At 40.9% G+C, this 14842-nt stretch overlaps 1 protein-coding gene across 50 annotated transcripts in view; it reads right to left on the bottom strand.

Moving 5' to 3' along the window:
* The window catches only part of ANK2 (ankyrin 2), a 671502-nt gene that overhangs the window by 168334 nt on the left and 488326 nt on the right, over positions 1-14842 (bottom strand). For all 50 annotated transcript variants that reach the window (XM_043569982.1, XM_043570198.1, XM_043570029.1 and 47 more), the window contains 2 exons: positions 5650-5748; positions 4165-4263 (listed from right to left, as the gene is read on the bottom strand). In XM_043569982.1, coding sequence (XP_043425917.1) covers positions 4165-4263; positions 5650-5748 — 198 coding nt within the window. The remainder of the gene's footprint in view (positions 1-4164; positions 4264-5649; positions 5749-14842) is intronic.

Raw genomic sequence — 14842 nt, forward strand, 5'->3', positions numbered from 1 at the left:
TTAATAACTTTACATGAGAAAATAAAATTAAGATTGCAAGGAAAAACACTCTTGTGTGAGGAACAAAAAGTCACATGTTATTGTGGAGAAAATTAAAGAAGGGAAATTTTGCAGGCCAGATTTTCTTGGCAGCAACAGCAAAATCTCATCGTGTTTTGAACATTTTTGCAGAGCTCTAGCATTTATAGTTCACAAAAAATACTACAGGAGAAGTTTTCACCTTAAACCTTTTGCATGGATGCTGCTGCAGGAAAATCTGCTGACTTAGACCTTCATAGGGTCTGGGACAGAAGAAAAAAGAATTTTAGGAATTGTTTCCTGGGTCTGTAGCAAAGGTCTAACTGTTATGAGAGTTCTAAGAAGCAGTTTTGCCTGGGGATGAAGATTATGAGTAAGTAAATCATCTTTATCTCAGTTTGTCATCGATGATGACAGAGTAAATGAAGATCAAAAGAGATAATATACACAATGCGTCAGAGATAGCTCCTGGCAGTCAATATCATTTTTTGTACTATTATTAACATCTATTGTTAAGAATGATTGGAATATGCAACGGAGCTAATTCTTATACAGGAAGAATATATGTGCATATGTTTAGCCTCCAATCATATATGTGCAAGGTATTACACCAAATCCTAAAAATACAGAGGAACGTTGAGAAAAAAATGATCTGCTCCCAAGAAATGTACCACCTTGCAGAAACTGTAGATATACATAACAAAAAATAAACCTGAGATAGGCAAATATTAATGGGCAAAAGTGTTATAAGAATTTAAAGGAGCTCATCACTCTGAGAGTATTTTTTTTTCAAAATTTCGTGTACAACATATAATTGGAACAATGGTTTAAAAGTCATATCTTTGAATCTAATAGCTGTACAGGTTATAAAAGTGATCAATAAATGCCAGTACAAATATCCAGAAAGCATTCCAGCATTACTTTGTAGGACTGTGTAGAAGATGTCCATGTGCCGAGTAAAGACTGTCAGAAAGTGCCCAGGTTTTCAGAAAGCAAGCAACCATCCTCAAGGCAAATAGCATTCCTCCAATCACTCTAACCTGACTTCTAGCCCCGTTATTCCACCAACACAGCTTGCACTGAGACCTTGATGAGATCTCTGTGCCACTGAATCCAGGAGAGCAAAGAACCAAGCCAGAGAGCTACAAGGTCTGAACAATATTTAAAATCATATCGAGATTTTAGATGGACAACTGTCTCAGTAGAGCCCACACTGCTACCACTGCTGAGCACAGAAACTTAAACATCAGTGGATTGTTATTATACTGATCACATAGTTCCATTTAAAACTCTTAAATTGCTTCTGCTGGTGTTCTGGAATTCTTCATGAATTAAGGACACTACCAAAATTGGCACTGTGTCGTGTCAGGGTAAGCTTCACATGGATCTTACAGTTTATGTAGAGAGTGCAGTAAAATCCACAGGTGTATACCTCTCCATGACCTATGAGCTCCGTAAATGTTTACTGAACATTTATTCCTTGGGGCTTTTCTTAATTCCACAATAACCTTAGCGGTCCATTTCCAAAAAATTCAGAAGTTTGTCAAAAGCAAAGTACTATGCAGCTATCAACGTTCCCATACTAACAGACTATTCTGCATTTGTCTTGCATTATGTTCATAGAAAGATATGGGAGAAGGTATAATTTGAGTACAAAATTCAGAATTTATGTTGCACATTTGGTATTCCTATGCCCCTTTTCTGGTTCTCAAAAGGAAGGGACTATCTAACTACCATGAGCATGGTCCTACCCACCCGTCTAGGTCCCTTGTCATGGAAAAAATCTGTATCTTAATCAAGACAAGACTAATGAGAATCACGTATGAAGGACTCATATCCTCTGCCAATGGCCCTTAAAACCATGCCTTTAGGATTTGTTCACGCATAGGAACAAAAAAAATAAATAGTTTTATATAAATTCCTGTATTTTAATCTTAATCATTAAATTACAAAATATTTTAAGTAATAGTAATTTTTGTCTTTGGTAATGATGGCCACCTAAATTCAACATAGTAAATAATCTCATAGGGCTTATCAAATCACTTAGGCATCTAGAAAAGCATCCTAAATTTTAATTATTAATTTTTTTCACTCCAAAACTTTCTTTTAATATAAAATCAGTTTGAAGCTAGTTGTCAGGATTCCCTATAATATGAATCCTAAATTGAGCTAATTAAATACAATACAAATAAAGATTACTTTAATGATAATATAAATCTTTCTATAAGATCTGTTATAATCTGGCATGATTATGACTATAAAGAATGGGCTCATTGACTCTTGAAAGCAAATTACCGATTAAGTGGTTCTGGCTTATTCTTGAAAACCTCCAAAGCATATAAATTTCCAGTAATCACAGTGTAATAACTGATACAACTTTTGACAAGCACTTATCTTGCAGTATTTGCTACCTGTCAACTTTTATGAAATCACAACGTTCAACGAGTCATTTTGAGCACAGTAACCAAGCTCTTTTTATAGACACTAACAGCACTAACAGTTGGCATGTGAACTTCCCATTAAAAACCTCCTATGGGCAATTGAACTTGACCAGGTTTTCATTTCCATGCTTAAGTATACAAACTACTGATTTATGCACACAATTAAACCTGTACTTAGTGAATCTCTATAGCAGTGTTCTTAAGCCCAGTTTTCTCTTATATTCTCCAAAGCAGTGGGTCTCATAGTGTTCCTGAACTGGAAAACCTCAGCATTATGTGAGACATGTAAATTCTCAGGTCCCACTCCAGAAATGAATCCGAAACTCTGGGGTTGGGCCCAGAAGCACATGCTTCAACAAGCCCTGTGGGTGATTATGATGCCAGCTAAGGTCTGGAAGCTTTGCTCTGGAGCAAAAAGATGTTCTCTTGCTATAAAGAAAAGATTTTAATCCCTTAGTTTAGAGCAGTAGATTTTGTCAAGTCCTGTGTCTCTAAGCCCAAGATGCCATTATACTTTATATGCTATATGGGAATTCTTTACAGATGGTATCAATTTAAAAAAAATTTTCATGTCATGAAGATGTTATAATATGGAATAGTCTCAATAAATGTTAAAATAGAGATGTGTATTGGACTTTCAAAAGAAAAATTGTGCTTTAAAAGAAAAATGCGGTTATTTAAAACAGTATGATATTATAGAGGTGAAAATAAATAACGTCTTGCCTGTCATAATTTCAACAGAGTCTTCCCTCTAATCAAAGTCCAAGAAAAAAGGGCTGATTCTAACTTTTGCCCTGTAGTGCTATTTATACCACTGGAGACATGTCAACATAATGAACGAATGAACAAAATAGGTAGAGATATTCCTACACAAGGCCCCTCAGAAGCAAGCCGGTGAGATTATCCCAAAGAATAGATAGACAGGAACTGGTTTATTTTGCTAATAGTCCCCGTGGCATGGCCTGTGGTATGCTAGAGAGGCTAAAAACTTTAAAATAGAGAGAGAAGAAATGGACTTAAAAGGATACACCCCTCAATTTCTACATAGATTCATAATAGATACCAAAAGGAAAGCTTTGGGCAAAGCAACATTTCTTCACGCAGAAAATGGGCATCGAGTTTATGATGTATTTTGATTACTCTTTTAATTAAAAAAAATGCTTCATTTTAAGAACACGCATTTTCTATCCTACATAATTGTTATTACATGCATTGTAAGGCTGTGGGTCACGAATTTTCTCGTTTCCTTCAGGAGTTTTGTAAAGTCCACATTTGGGGTGTGAGGTAATTAGTGTGATTCCCACTTCATAGCAGATCTCCTACTGGAATGCTAATCTTTTGAGAATTTTTAAAATTTAAGGAGAGAAACTACTTTTATAGCACAACATAGAACTTTCATGAATAATTCATATTTCACAGATGTCACTGTCATTCTGGGAAAAAACACTTTATATGCTTTTTTAATGCACTTAAAGAGAATGACAGACTGTGTAGTTGTCAAATTTTCAGTTATATTAAGAGGGGGATCATAATACATCAAAAAAATATCATAGCATGAGTTCATAAAATAATGTGGCTGAAATAAATAACGGAAATATTTATAGCAAATTTAACTATCCAACAGCTGGCTCAACCCATTAAATCAATTTCACAAAGCTGTTCTAATTTAAATTCATTCACACCAGAGAAAATCTGAATGCAGTACCTGAGACTGTGCATTAATATTGGCTCCTTCCTTAACAAGAACTTTGACAACTTCTGCTTGTCCAGCCAAAGATGCAATGTGAAGAGCAGTGTTCCCCTTCTGTTTCGGAGAAACAAAATAGAAAATATTAGAGGTTTCCAAATTTTGTAGACATCGAATGTACAGGCATTTTCAATTTTGCTGATTGATAACTTCAAGTGGTTAAAGTTTGTCATTCTAATCCAGATAGTAGCCCACCTTGGAAGGGGATAAATTGTCTACCATCAAAACACTGAGCCTCCTGTATAGTGCTTTCCTTTTCCATCCTTCACAATTCTCGTGAGGTGTTGGGCCAGTCTATATTTTGACAATCATGTGTGCATGAGGTGTTAGAAATCCAGGTTAACTGGCCATATTCCTAATTTATTCCACCACTCTTTTTGTCCAACGCTGATCAGACTAAAGCCCCAGCTGGTCGCCTGAGGGCCTACAGCCTAGCCTCTCTGCATCTCTCACAACCATATTATCACACTCCAGCTCTGGGCAACAGGCTTGATTCTGACTAACCACTGTTTTTCTCCAAATTAAAATTTCACCTTCTAAAGACAAAGATTTGTCACCAGTGATGATATTTAAAAAATATATATCCATTGTTTCTGGGGTGCCTGGATGGCTAGGTCAGTTGAGCATCCGACTCTTGATTTCAGCTCAGGTCATGATCCCAAGGTCGTGGGATTCATCCCCCACGTCAGGCTCCGAGCTGAACGTGAAGTCTGATTAAGATTCTTCCTCTCCCTCTTTTCTTCTCCCCCACTCTCTCTCTCTCCCTCAGATAAAATAAAATACTTAAATCTGTTGTTTCTGAAATGACTCCCCAACGACAAAGTTCAAATATATTTTAGTAAAAGGACTATCAATAAAAAAAAAACAGTTTCTAGTATACCAAACATCTTGTACAGTTCTTTAAAAATGAGTCCAATAGCTTTACAAACACACATTATGGTGATAAAATCTAATTTTCCCCAATAATTCAATCCATGATCCAAAATCTCTTTTCCATTACAGTATAAGAGATTCCGAATCTTCTCTTACCAAGTTAAATGAATACATTAAAAGATATAACAACTTCATTAAAGCATGAAAATTACCTGTCCATTTCCACTGAGGAGTTTACTACATCAATATACTTTTGAAAAAATGAATTAACCTTAGGAAAATAGGTGCTGTCGTCCACACATGATTATATTAATCTAGTGTCTACATGAATCAAAGAAAAAAAGAACATTTGAAACAAAGTATGCAGAATTCTCCAGTCTCATGTTTGATAAGTCTCTAAAAGAATCAACTCAAACTCTGCAAAGTTTAGTGGAAAGAGTTCCAATTTCAGTTCTTCATGGTCAAGAACCTTGGTGTTCCAGCAAACGTCTGCAATGTATAACCAGACAAAATAACTTTAAATCATTTCCTCGTGTCCAAGGAAATAAATTCTACTAGCATGAACATTACCTTAGTGGCAGAATCCACAGAGGACCCTCTTCCCAGCAGCTCCTGAACCAGGCCCACATGGCCCTCCTTGGCAGCCAAATGGAGAGCGTTGAGTCCATTCTGAAAAGAGAAGCACACAGTCCTCAGAAATTGAGTAATAGTTGTGGGTAGTATCTGATTTTTATGCAAGTATTTAACCCAGAGACTAGACAGACTCGGGTTTCTTCATTGTACTTTTTCTTTTTGCATTACTTTGAAGCTACTAAGTTCAGAGAGACTAATTTCCAGTGTTTTTGATTTAGAGAGGGAAAGTAGTAAATATTCATTAGAGCCGTGGATTTGCCAACTCCATCTCAACAATTTTTGACTAAGAAATATCTAAATACTTTTCTAATGAGAGAAAAAAAAGAACAACTGTATCATTTATTGCACCAGTCACAAATAAAATTCTTTCCAGTTTCTAGAATATTGAGAGAGTTAAAATAAATCTGACTTTTTAACAAATGGGAAGGAAATCTTTTTTTTTTTTCATAAAAAGTGATTCAAAAGCCATAGGACAATTTCTAAGCTAACAAAACTTTGCAATAACAACATTGCACTTAAAAGACACTTAGCACTATGTCACTAATTTGTCTGTAAGGTTTTTTTTCCCAAGAATTTAAAATTTATTTTATAACTTCTGATAGAGATGAGGGAGCATAAGACAAGCTGAGGGCAAAGTACAGGCTAATAGCACTCCCTCCCACCCTCTCACCCCCAGGTGGGATATGTGTGATATTCCCCAGACACTCCAGGCTGCCTAAGAACAAAAGAAGGAAAAGAAAGCAAATGGTTGACCGATACAGATCACAGTCATGCAGAACAGGAGTCTTCTTCAGTTTACAGATAATTTAGTAAACTTCAAGAAAAAGATAATCTCATCCATAACCTAATCTCCAGAAACCTATAGACTCCGCTTCCTGGAGCCCTAATATCACCCTCATCGAGATGTAAGAGGGTTTAAGTGCTTGTCATGGTGATGTGGGAAACAAAGGCAAATTAAAACTTAAATTTCCTTAGTACCTACGGCCCATTGACATGTCCTTGAGACAGGCAGAGTGACCTTCCTCCAGGAGGCTGCCTTGACAGTGACACTTGCTAGGGGCAAAAGGGAATCTTAGCTTAACATTATCCTGACCCCCCCAGGATCCTGTGAGTCTCCTTAAACACATAAAAATTCCTTTGCAAACCCCCTTTAGCTTTAACCCCCAAGTATAGGTTGGCAATTATACTCCAAGCATATGGCCCCTGATATACATCTGAGGGGTCTCATGACTGAGGTTTTACTAAACAGTAATAAATGATATTTTCCTAACAACAGCTAGCCCCTCAAGGTCTTGGAAACCTTGCTTCCAAAATTCCTTAGAGATTTACACTGTCCCTAACCCCCTCCTAACCTGAAGGTATATAATCAGTCACTCTTCACAACCACAGTGCAGCTCTTTCTGCCCACAGGTCCAGTCCCCGTGGTTTAATAAAATCACCTTTTTGCACCAAAGACGTCTTCAAGAATTCTTTCTCGGCCATAAGCTCCAAACTCCACTGTCACCCCCAAACTCCATCATTAGTGCTATAATATCTGACACATCTAAATTCCTAAAAAATTACCCATCATAACATTGAAAAAACTCATCGATAATTTTACCAAATATGGTATCTACATACATTATACTGACCTCCCCCAGAAATGACTTACAGTCAATCAGGAATTTTCTGATCAGTGCCCATGAGGTAATCTGTCACATGGGCCCTCTCCATTCCCCAAAGGATGATGAGGTAATCTGCATGATAAAAACCCCTGTTCTCCCCCTAAGGGAAAGTGACCTTGCCTGGAACTTTTTTTTTTTTTTTTTTGGCTGATAACTTTCTTGCCCAACCCTCCTTCCTATAAAACCTTTCATTTTATACCACTCCTTGGAGCTCCCCTCTACTTGTTAGATAGGATGCTGCCTGATCCACTCGTTGTTTAATAAAGTTAATTGTATTTTCAAATTTACTCTGTTGAATTTTGTTTTTTTAACACATATAAGGAGAACCAAATACATCTACAAAATGCTCTATGGCAAATTTCCTGTTACTGGTCAATGCTTATATTAATGATTCTCTTATGGGAAGCCTTCAAGCTTTTATAATATTTATTTTTCTTCTTTTTCAACAACATTTAACTCTGAGCAGCTGATATAGTTGTACCATCAATACACGCATGTCATGGTTTCTATATATTTACTGGCATAAGATAATAAGAATTAAAGTACTTTCAAAATACGTTATTCCTAGAAAATTTAACGAATTAATCAACAATATAACAAAAGCTTGATAAAGACACTTTTATGACTCCCATGTCCTACCAGCATGCAAATAATGATAACTATATTAACTAACACAAATGATTCAACCAAAATTATTTTCCACTCCCTTTACCAGACCAAAGTTGTTTTCTGAGTTATTCAACACCCAGTCCCTTTGGTAACATGAAGTGGAAGTACTTAATTTTAATAGATGTAAAAACCACTTCACAAATAGTAAACTCATTCTGACACAATGAAGGACAAGCAGTATGATCTTCGGGTAGGAATTTTTAAGGAGATAATTAACTTGATATTTTAGAGCCTGTAACTTTTCTGATAATTTTTTATTCTATATATATTTCAGCATGACATTTGATTAGTTGGCCTAAGTTGTTTACTGGAAGAAATCTTTTACTCTGTATGATAAGCCATTACATAAATGTTTTTTCTTTACTTTTTTTTTTTTTAATTTTTTTTTCAACGTTTTTTATTTATTTTTGGGACAGAGAGAGACAGAGCATGAACGGGGGAGGGGCAGAGAGAGAGAGGGAGACATAGAGTCGGAAACAGGCTCCAGGCTCCGAGCCATCAGCCCAGAGCCTGACGCGGGGCTCGAACTCACGGACCGCGAGATCGTGACCTGGCTGAAGTCGGACGCTTAACTGACTGCGCCACCCAGGCGCCCCCATAAATGTTTTTTAAGTTGGATCTGTTACTTCAGTAAGTAAGAATCAAATCTGCTGATCACTGGGAGTTGTTAGATGGCCTAGCCAACTAATATTTAAATATGAAGATTTAAATATTAAATATTTACATATTAAGATGCTTATTATAAGAAGTTGCCTTTCCTTTTTCTCAGTTTTTGTCTCTGCCTCCATCTGAAGTTTCCACCTGAGAGGTTTGAAAGGACCTCTGAGACATCTAATCCAGTGATTTGCCTAACACTCTGTCTGCCCCAGGTCTGATAAATAGTACCTACTTGATAAATATTGTTGGATGAATGAATGAATCTAAAGAGAGCACAGAGGGAATATTTTGGTAAAGTCTACATTTATAAACAATCAAACCTATGTAATATATTTGAATGGAAAAGACTGAGTAGTCCCTAAAGTTTAAAAGCTTTCCATATATCAGGATTTTTATCCAAGTGGGACTAGAGATTATTGGTTTGGAGATATATTTTCCAAGTGCTTAAGGCCTACCCATAGAACAACTGGACTTATTCTGCACTGGAATTGTTATCATCACCAGTTAGACCCTAAGACCTGACCTTCACTGCCCACTTGCTTGTACTCATCAATCTTTTTACCACATTCTTCTTTAAGTTCTTCTTTCCAGTTTATCTCTTAACTCAGGCAACTAGAAACTGAAACCACTCCTTGAGCCGTGGGACTACCCTGATGAGACCTCTAGCCACCAGACCACCCAGACCAGTTTGAGTGTAACTCCCCACTTGTGCCTGCATAGACAGGCTTCAGAGTGACTTCTAGAATGATAAACAACTGACTTTACCTCATTATAATGTGGTAGAGCCCCTCCATAAGGAATGTGGTTAGAACCTCAAGAGGAGAGAAGACAACCTGCCTATGTGCTCAAGGGCGACATTCCTCACGACTCTGGAACATAGACCGCCCATGCAGACTGCATGTTACCATATATGGGAGACAAAGGAGCAAAATTTGTACAAAAGGCACCCACCCCCACCACTGCGCTTGGGGTTCAGCCTTTTGGATCCTAGCCTGATGATCCAGTGCTGGCACAAATAAAGCTGCTTCCTGGAAAGAAAAGCCTTGGTGTCCCCACTCCGTGTGTGACTCACTGCTACATTACGTGGGGGCTTGCCCAGGAGGCAGACACAGCGTTTCACCTCCCTTGTCACCGGGGCTTGGGGCACCAGGAGAGGTGACCTTGCCTGGCACCAGTGGACCGCTTGATCCATAGGAGACTAGCCCCTCCTGTCATGCCAGGGTAAGGGCCCTGGATACACAAAGGAACCCAGCGAGGCCCAGGAACCAGCTCAGGGAGCACAGCCCATCAGACTGGTAAGAACCTGGATTTATTTTGGTATACCTGACCCTAAGAGATAGAAGGAGAGCCTGATCACTTCCCAGAGCTGCCTGAATATTTCCATAAGGAACAAAACCAACTCTAAGATGCTGGGCACAGTCACTATGTGACTGTGTATGAATGAGAAACAGCAGAAAGTTTCCAACCTGACCAATGGGCCAAAGCGAGTATTGAGTCCCCATCCACAGTTCCTTGGTGACCTCATACAGCTTAGGGTGGTGTCAGACTTCCTGGGGAGTCTGATCTGGGTTAGAGCTTGATAGTGAACCCATCAAGGCTAAGAGAGGTGCCTGAAATATCTCTGAGAGGAGAGCAGCCGAAAGTGGACAAAGTTGGTGTGGATCCTCTCCAAATTAGTCACTCCCTTCCCCCTAGCCCTCTCTTGTGCATGAAAGTTGCCAGTTAAGGGGGAGGAAATGGGTAGAAAGAGGAGAAAACTGACTCCCCTAGAATGTATGTTGAGGAATTTCAAAAAGGATATTCAGGAAATTATGGTGTGAAATTAACTCCCAGAAAGCTCTGGACATTCTGTGAAATTGATTGGCCATCGTTTGGGGTGGGCTGGCCCTCTAAGGGCTCACTTGAGAAGGAACTAATTGGCCGAGTGTTCAGAGTCATTGTGCGGGATCCAGGCCACCCGGACCAATTTCCTTACATTGACTGTTGGCAAGATCTAGTCCTATACCGGCCGCCTTGACTAAAAGTGTGTATTGAAGAGAGCTGTAAATTTATGATGGCTTGTGGCTTCCTCCAAATGCCAACCCAAAACTGAAAAGCCCATACTGTTGGGAGGGCCCGAAGGGACCCTACTGCCATGTGCCCCACTACCATCTGTGCCTCCAGCCATCCCAGCTGCAGAAACCCCAACAGAGCCTGCCCCTAGTCCTGAGGCCTCACTCCCCACCTCTAGCACCACCGGCCTCTCCATATGTGGCCAGCTCTCCCAGATCACCAGTCCTAACCCCATACACCCTTCCTGGAAGGCGATAAGAATATCAGGCCAAGGGTGACAGTCCCTCCCTGAAACAACACCAGGGAGCCCTACAGATGTCACTGAGGGAAAACTAGGGGATCCATCTATTATGATCAGGAAGGCCAGATCTGAGGAGGCCAGCATGTTTTTGTGCACCAACTCTTTACCACTACGGACCTCCTAAATTGGAAACACCATACTCCCTCCTATACGGAGAAGCCCCAGACTATGATTGAACTAATGCAGTCCATAATTGAAACCCAAAAACCTGCCTGGATGGATTGCCACCAACTCCTCCTGACCCCCTTCGCCATGGAGGAACGTTGCCAAATTACCCAGGCAGCCCTAAAATGGTTAGAGGAGAATGCCCCACTGGGTCACTAGACACTCAGGCGTATGCTCAGGCCCACTTCCCTGGGGAGGACCCCAAATGGGACCCAAATGACTCAAGTGTAGACAGAGGGCTCACAAGGACTGAACGGTATCAAGAAGCCCTTCTAAATGGCATGAAGAAAGTGGGAGTGAAAGGCCATAAATATGAGCAAAACATCTAAAGTACTCCATGGACCCGAGGAGAGCCCAATCCAGTTCTACGAAGACTATGTGAGGGCTTTCGTCTCAACACCCCTTTTGATCTAGAGGCGCCCATTAACCAGCAGATGGTCAACGTGTCATTCTTAGGTCAGGGGACTTTGGCACAGAAGGCAGAGCTCATTGCGCTTACCTGCCTGGAGGCAGGGATACGTGTTAGTATATACACAGACTCTAAGTATGCCTTCACCACGGGGATTTATATAAAGAGAAGGGTCTAACAAACTCAGGAGGAAAGCCATAAAGTATGGTAAGGAAATCCTTGAACTCTTAGATACTGTGTAGGCCCCTAAACGAGTGGCTATCATGCATTTTCGGGGACATCAAAGGGGAGACACCTCGGCTGCATGGGGAAACGGTAAGACCAAGAGGCAAAGCTTGTGGCTTCCAAAGGATCAGCAGAATCAGCAGCTTTAACCGCAGCACTGTTCCCTAGTCCACTGGCAGAATGGGACCCTAATTACTCACAACTTGAAAGTACCTGGTACTGACTGAAAATGGAAGCTAACTCCCAGGTGGATGGTGGAAATTTGAAGACGGCCAAGTAGCAATCCCTGAGGCCCTGGCTCCAGCTTTTGTCAAGCCGTTCCATCAGGAAATCCATATTGGCTGGACAGATCTAGAGACTACATTGAGCCAACATTTCTATATCCCTTGACTCTTCAGCATAGCCCAAGCAGTATGCGAGCAATGTGAAACGTGTGCCCGGAATAACCCACATCAAGGACCCAAGGCCGCCTCTGGGGTGCCGAGTGTCAGGGGAACCCCATTTGAAAATATGATGGTGGATTTCACTGAGCTTACCCGGGTCCAAGCCTATAAATATCTGTTGGTCTTTGTGTGCACTTTCTCAGGCTGGGTGGAAGCCTTCCCTACTCACACAGAAAAGGCACATGAAGTGGCCTGACTTCTAAAAGAAATCATTCCTCGATTTGGGATCCCTATTACTATAGGATCAGATAATGGGTCAGCGTTCGTGGCTGAGGTGGTGCAGCTGCTGGCTAAAGGGTTAAAAATCACCTGGAAGTTACACATGGCATACCGACCTCAGAGCTCTGGGAAGGTGGAACAAATGAACAGAACCCTGAAGCTGCAATTAAGTAAACTATGTCAAGAAACCCACCTACACTGGGACCAGGTGTTGCCAATCACCCTGTTAAGAATCAGATGTAGTCCCACTAAGCAGACGGGGTTCTCCCCTTATGAAATCCTTTATGGGTGCCCTCCCCCCATTATCAAGAGCATAAGGGGGTATCTAAATGAGATAGGCAATCTAACCCTAAGGTAACAGATGCAAGCCCTTGGCTCTACCCTAACCACCTTACACCACTGGGTTAGGAAGTGATTACCTGTGAGTCTGACCAGACAGGCTCACCCCTTTAAACCAGGAGATAGGGTATGGGTGAAGGAGTGGAATGTCCAACCCCTACATCCCCTCTGGAGGGGCCCATTTACTGTCATCTTGTCCACCCCTAGTTCAGTAAAGGTATCCGAAGGGGGGCCCTGGATTCATCACAGCAGAGTGAAGCTGGCATCTCGAAACTGGGAGTGCATTCCTGAGCCATCAATGCTGTGTAAGCTGACCACACGGAAGAAGCAATCTGCGACTCCAGAGGCTCCGGGAGACTGCAGCCCTGCTTTAGTCACTCCGGAAGCTGACTAATCTACGCACGGCAGAAGCTTGAAGAATCAATGATCCAATGGAACAAATAGACTGTCCTTATTTTCTATATTTGTTTCCTTACTGTGATGCACTGTCCCCCTTGTTTCTTGCTGTTATTGTGATTCTTGCTCTACTTTTCACCATAGGATTGGCAGAGGCTGGCTGCAAGTGTGGTGAGAGGTTTCTGTTAGCATTCACCTTCCCTTTGTGGATAGGATGCTTCACTGGTATCGGTTGCTTCTAATCTGGACCCCTTCTGTAGCAATTCCTGAGGCACTGGCTCCAGCTTTTGTCAAGCAGTTCCGTCAGGAAATCCATATTGGCTGAACAGATCTAAAGACTACATTGAGCCAAGATTTATACATCCCTTGACTCTGAAGCATAGCCTAGATTCCTCATCATGTGACCCATGTATTTGTATAACCAGGTCAGGCCAGGGAGTCACTTGGACTTTACTATACCATACCTGTTTCTCATGCCAAGGAAAAGTCCTGCAGACACAATAAGACCACCTAGTCTATCTGCCAATGGGAGAGTCAATACACTTGCTTTGACCCACAACACTCCCCCAGTGAAGATTGGTTAGAAGTCCAATCCTACCAAGAGGTGGGGCAAGGAGCTTGGTCAGCTGGACACAAATTACTAACCCAAAAGGACCAGTGTCAATGCTGTTTGACATACGTGCAGTTATAGATATTGGTCCAGAGGCATCTGTCATATGAAAAAAAGCAGGCACTTGTCATAGAGGGCCCAAGGACTCATGATATACCATACAGAGGCTTAAATCGGGAGTGGAAAAAACAATTCAATGACAAATACATTGTGAAGAAAATGGTTTATGTGCCTATACACCTGAGTATGTATGCCCCAGCTGGAGCTGTGTTTCATGGGCTACTTGGAAAACAGAAGGCACAACAGCACTCCTTCCTATATCAGGTTATCAGTCAACCTATAACCCTGTTAATTTTACCATCATTAACCCAGGATAATTGACATCCAGATTCACAGGTGAGACAGAGGCCCAGGGACTGTGCTATATTTCAAGAGAGTCACTACTGCTCATCCAACCACATCCCACCAAGTCTTCCACTCCTTCTGTGAAGAAATAAGAAGTAGCCACCCTCCCATTTCAGTCACAGTATGGAACTTGTTTCTAACCCTAGCAGAGACTATAGCCCAGACTCTGAAGATCTCTTCTTGCTATATATGAGGGGAAACCAACATGGGGAATCAATGGCCATGGGAGACTAGAGAATTAGATCCCTGTGAACCTTATAATGGAACAGAATGCCCCAGTCCTACTACCAGGGTTTGGCTCCTCAAAACCTCAATTGTTGGGAAAAACTGCCTTGCCCAGTGGGGAAGAAAGTTGACCATCTATGTTGGACATTTAACATTAGACCAAAGATTTTATAACTCAATTTCCTAGGAAACCCAATGGTGGGAGTTGCCAGATCACCTTGAGGCAGGTCCCAACCCCTTTTCTAAATTCTCTTATCTCCAAGAGGCCTAGGACAATGTCAATGCAGCCATTGAATGGCGGGGCCCAGGTGAACTATACTGGATATGTGGAAGGACAACCTAAAAAGTACT

This window comes from Prionailurus bengalensis, chromosome B1 (genome assembly GCF_016509475.1).
Source record: "Prionailurus bengalensis isolate Pbe53 chromosome B1, Fcat_Pben_1.1_paternal_pri, whole genome shotgun sequence".
NCBI lineage: Eukaryota > Metazoa > Chordata > Mammalia > Carnivora > Felidae > Prionailurus > Prionailurus bengalensis.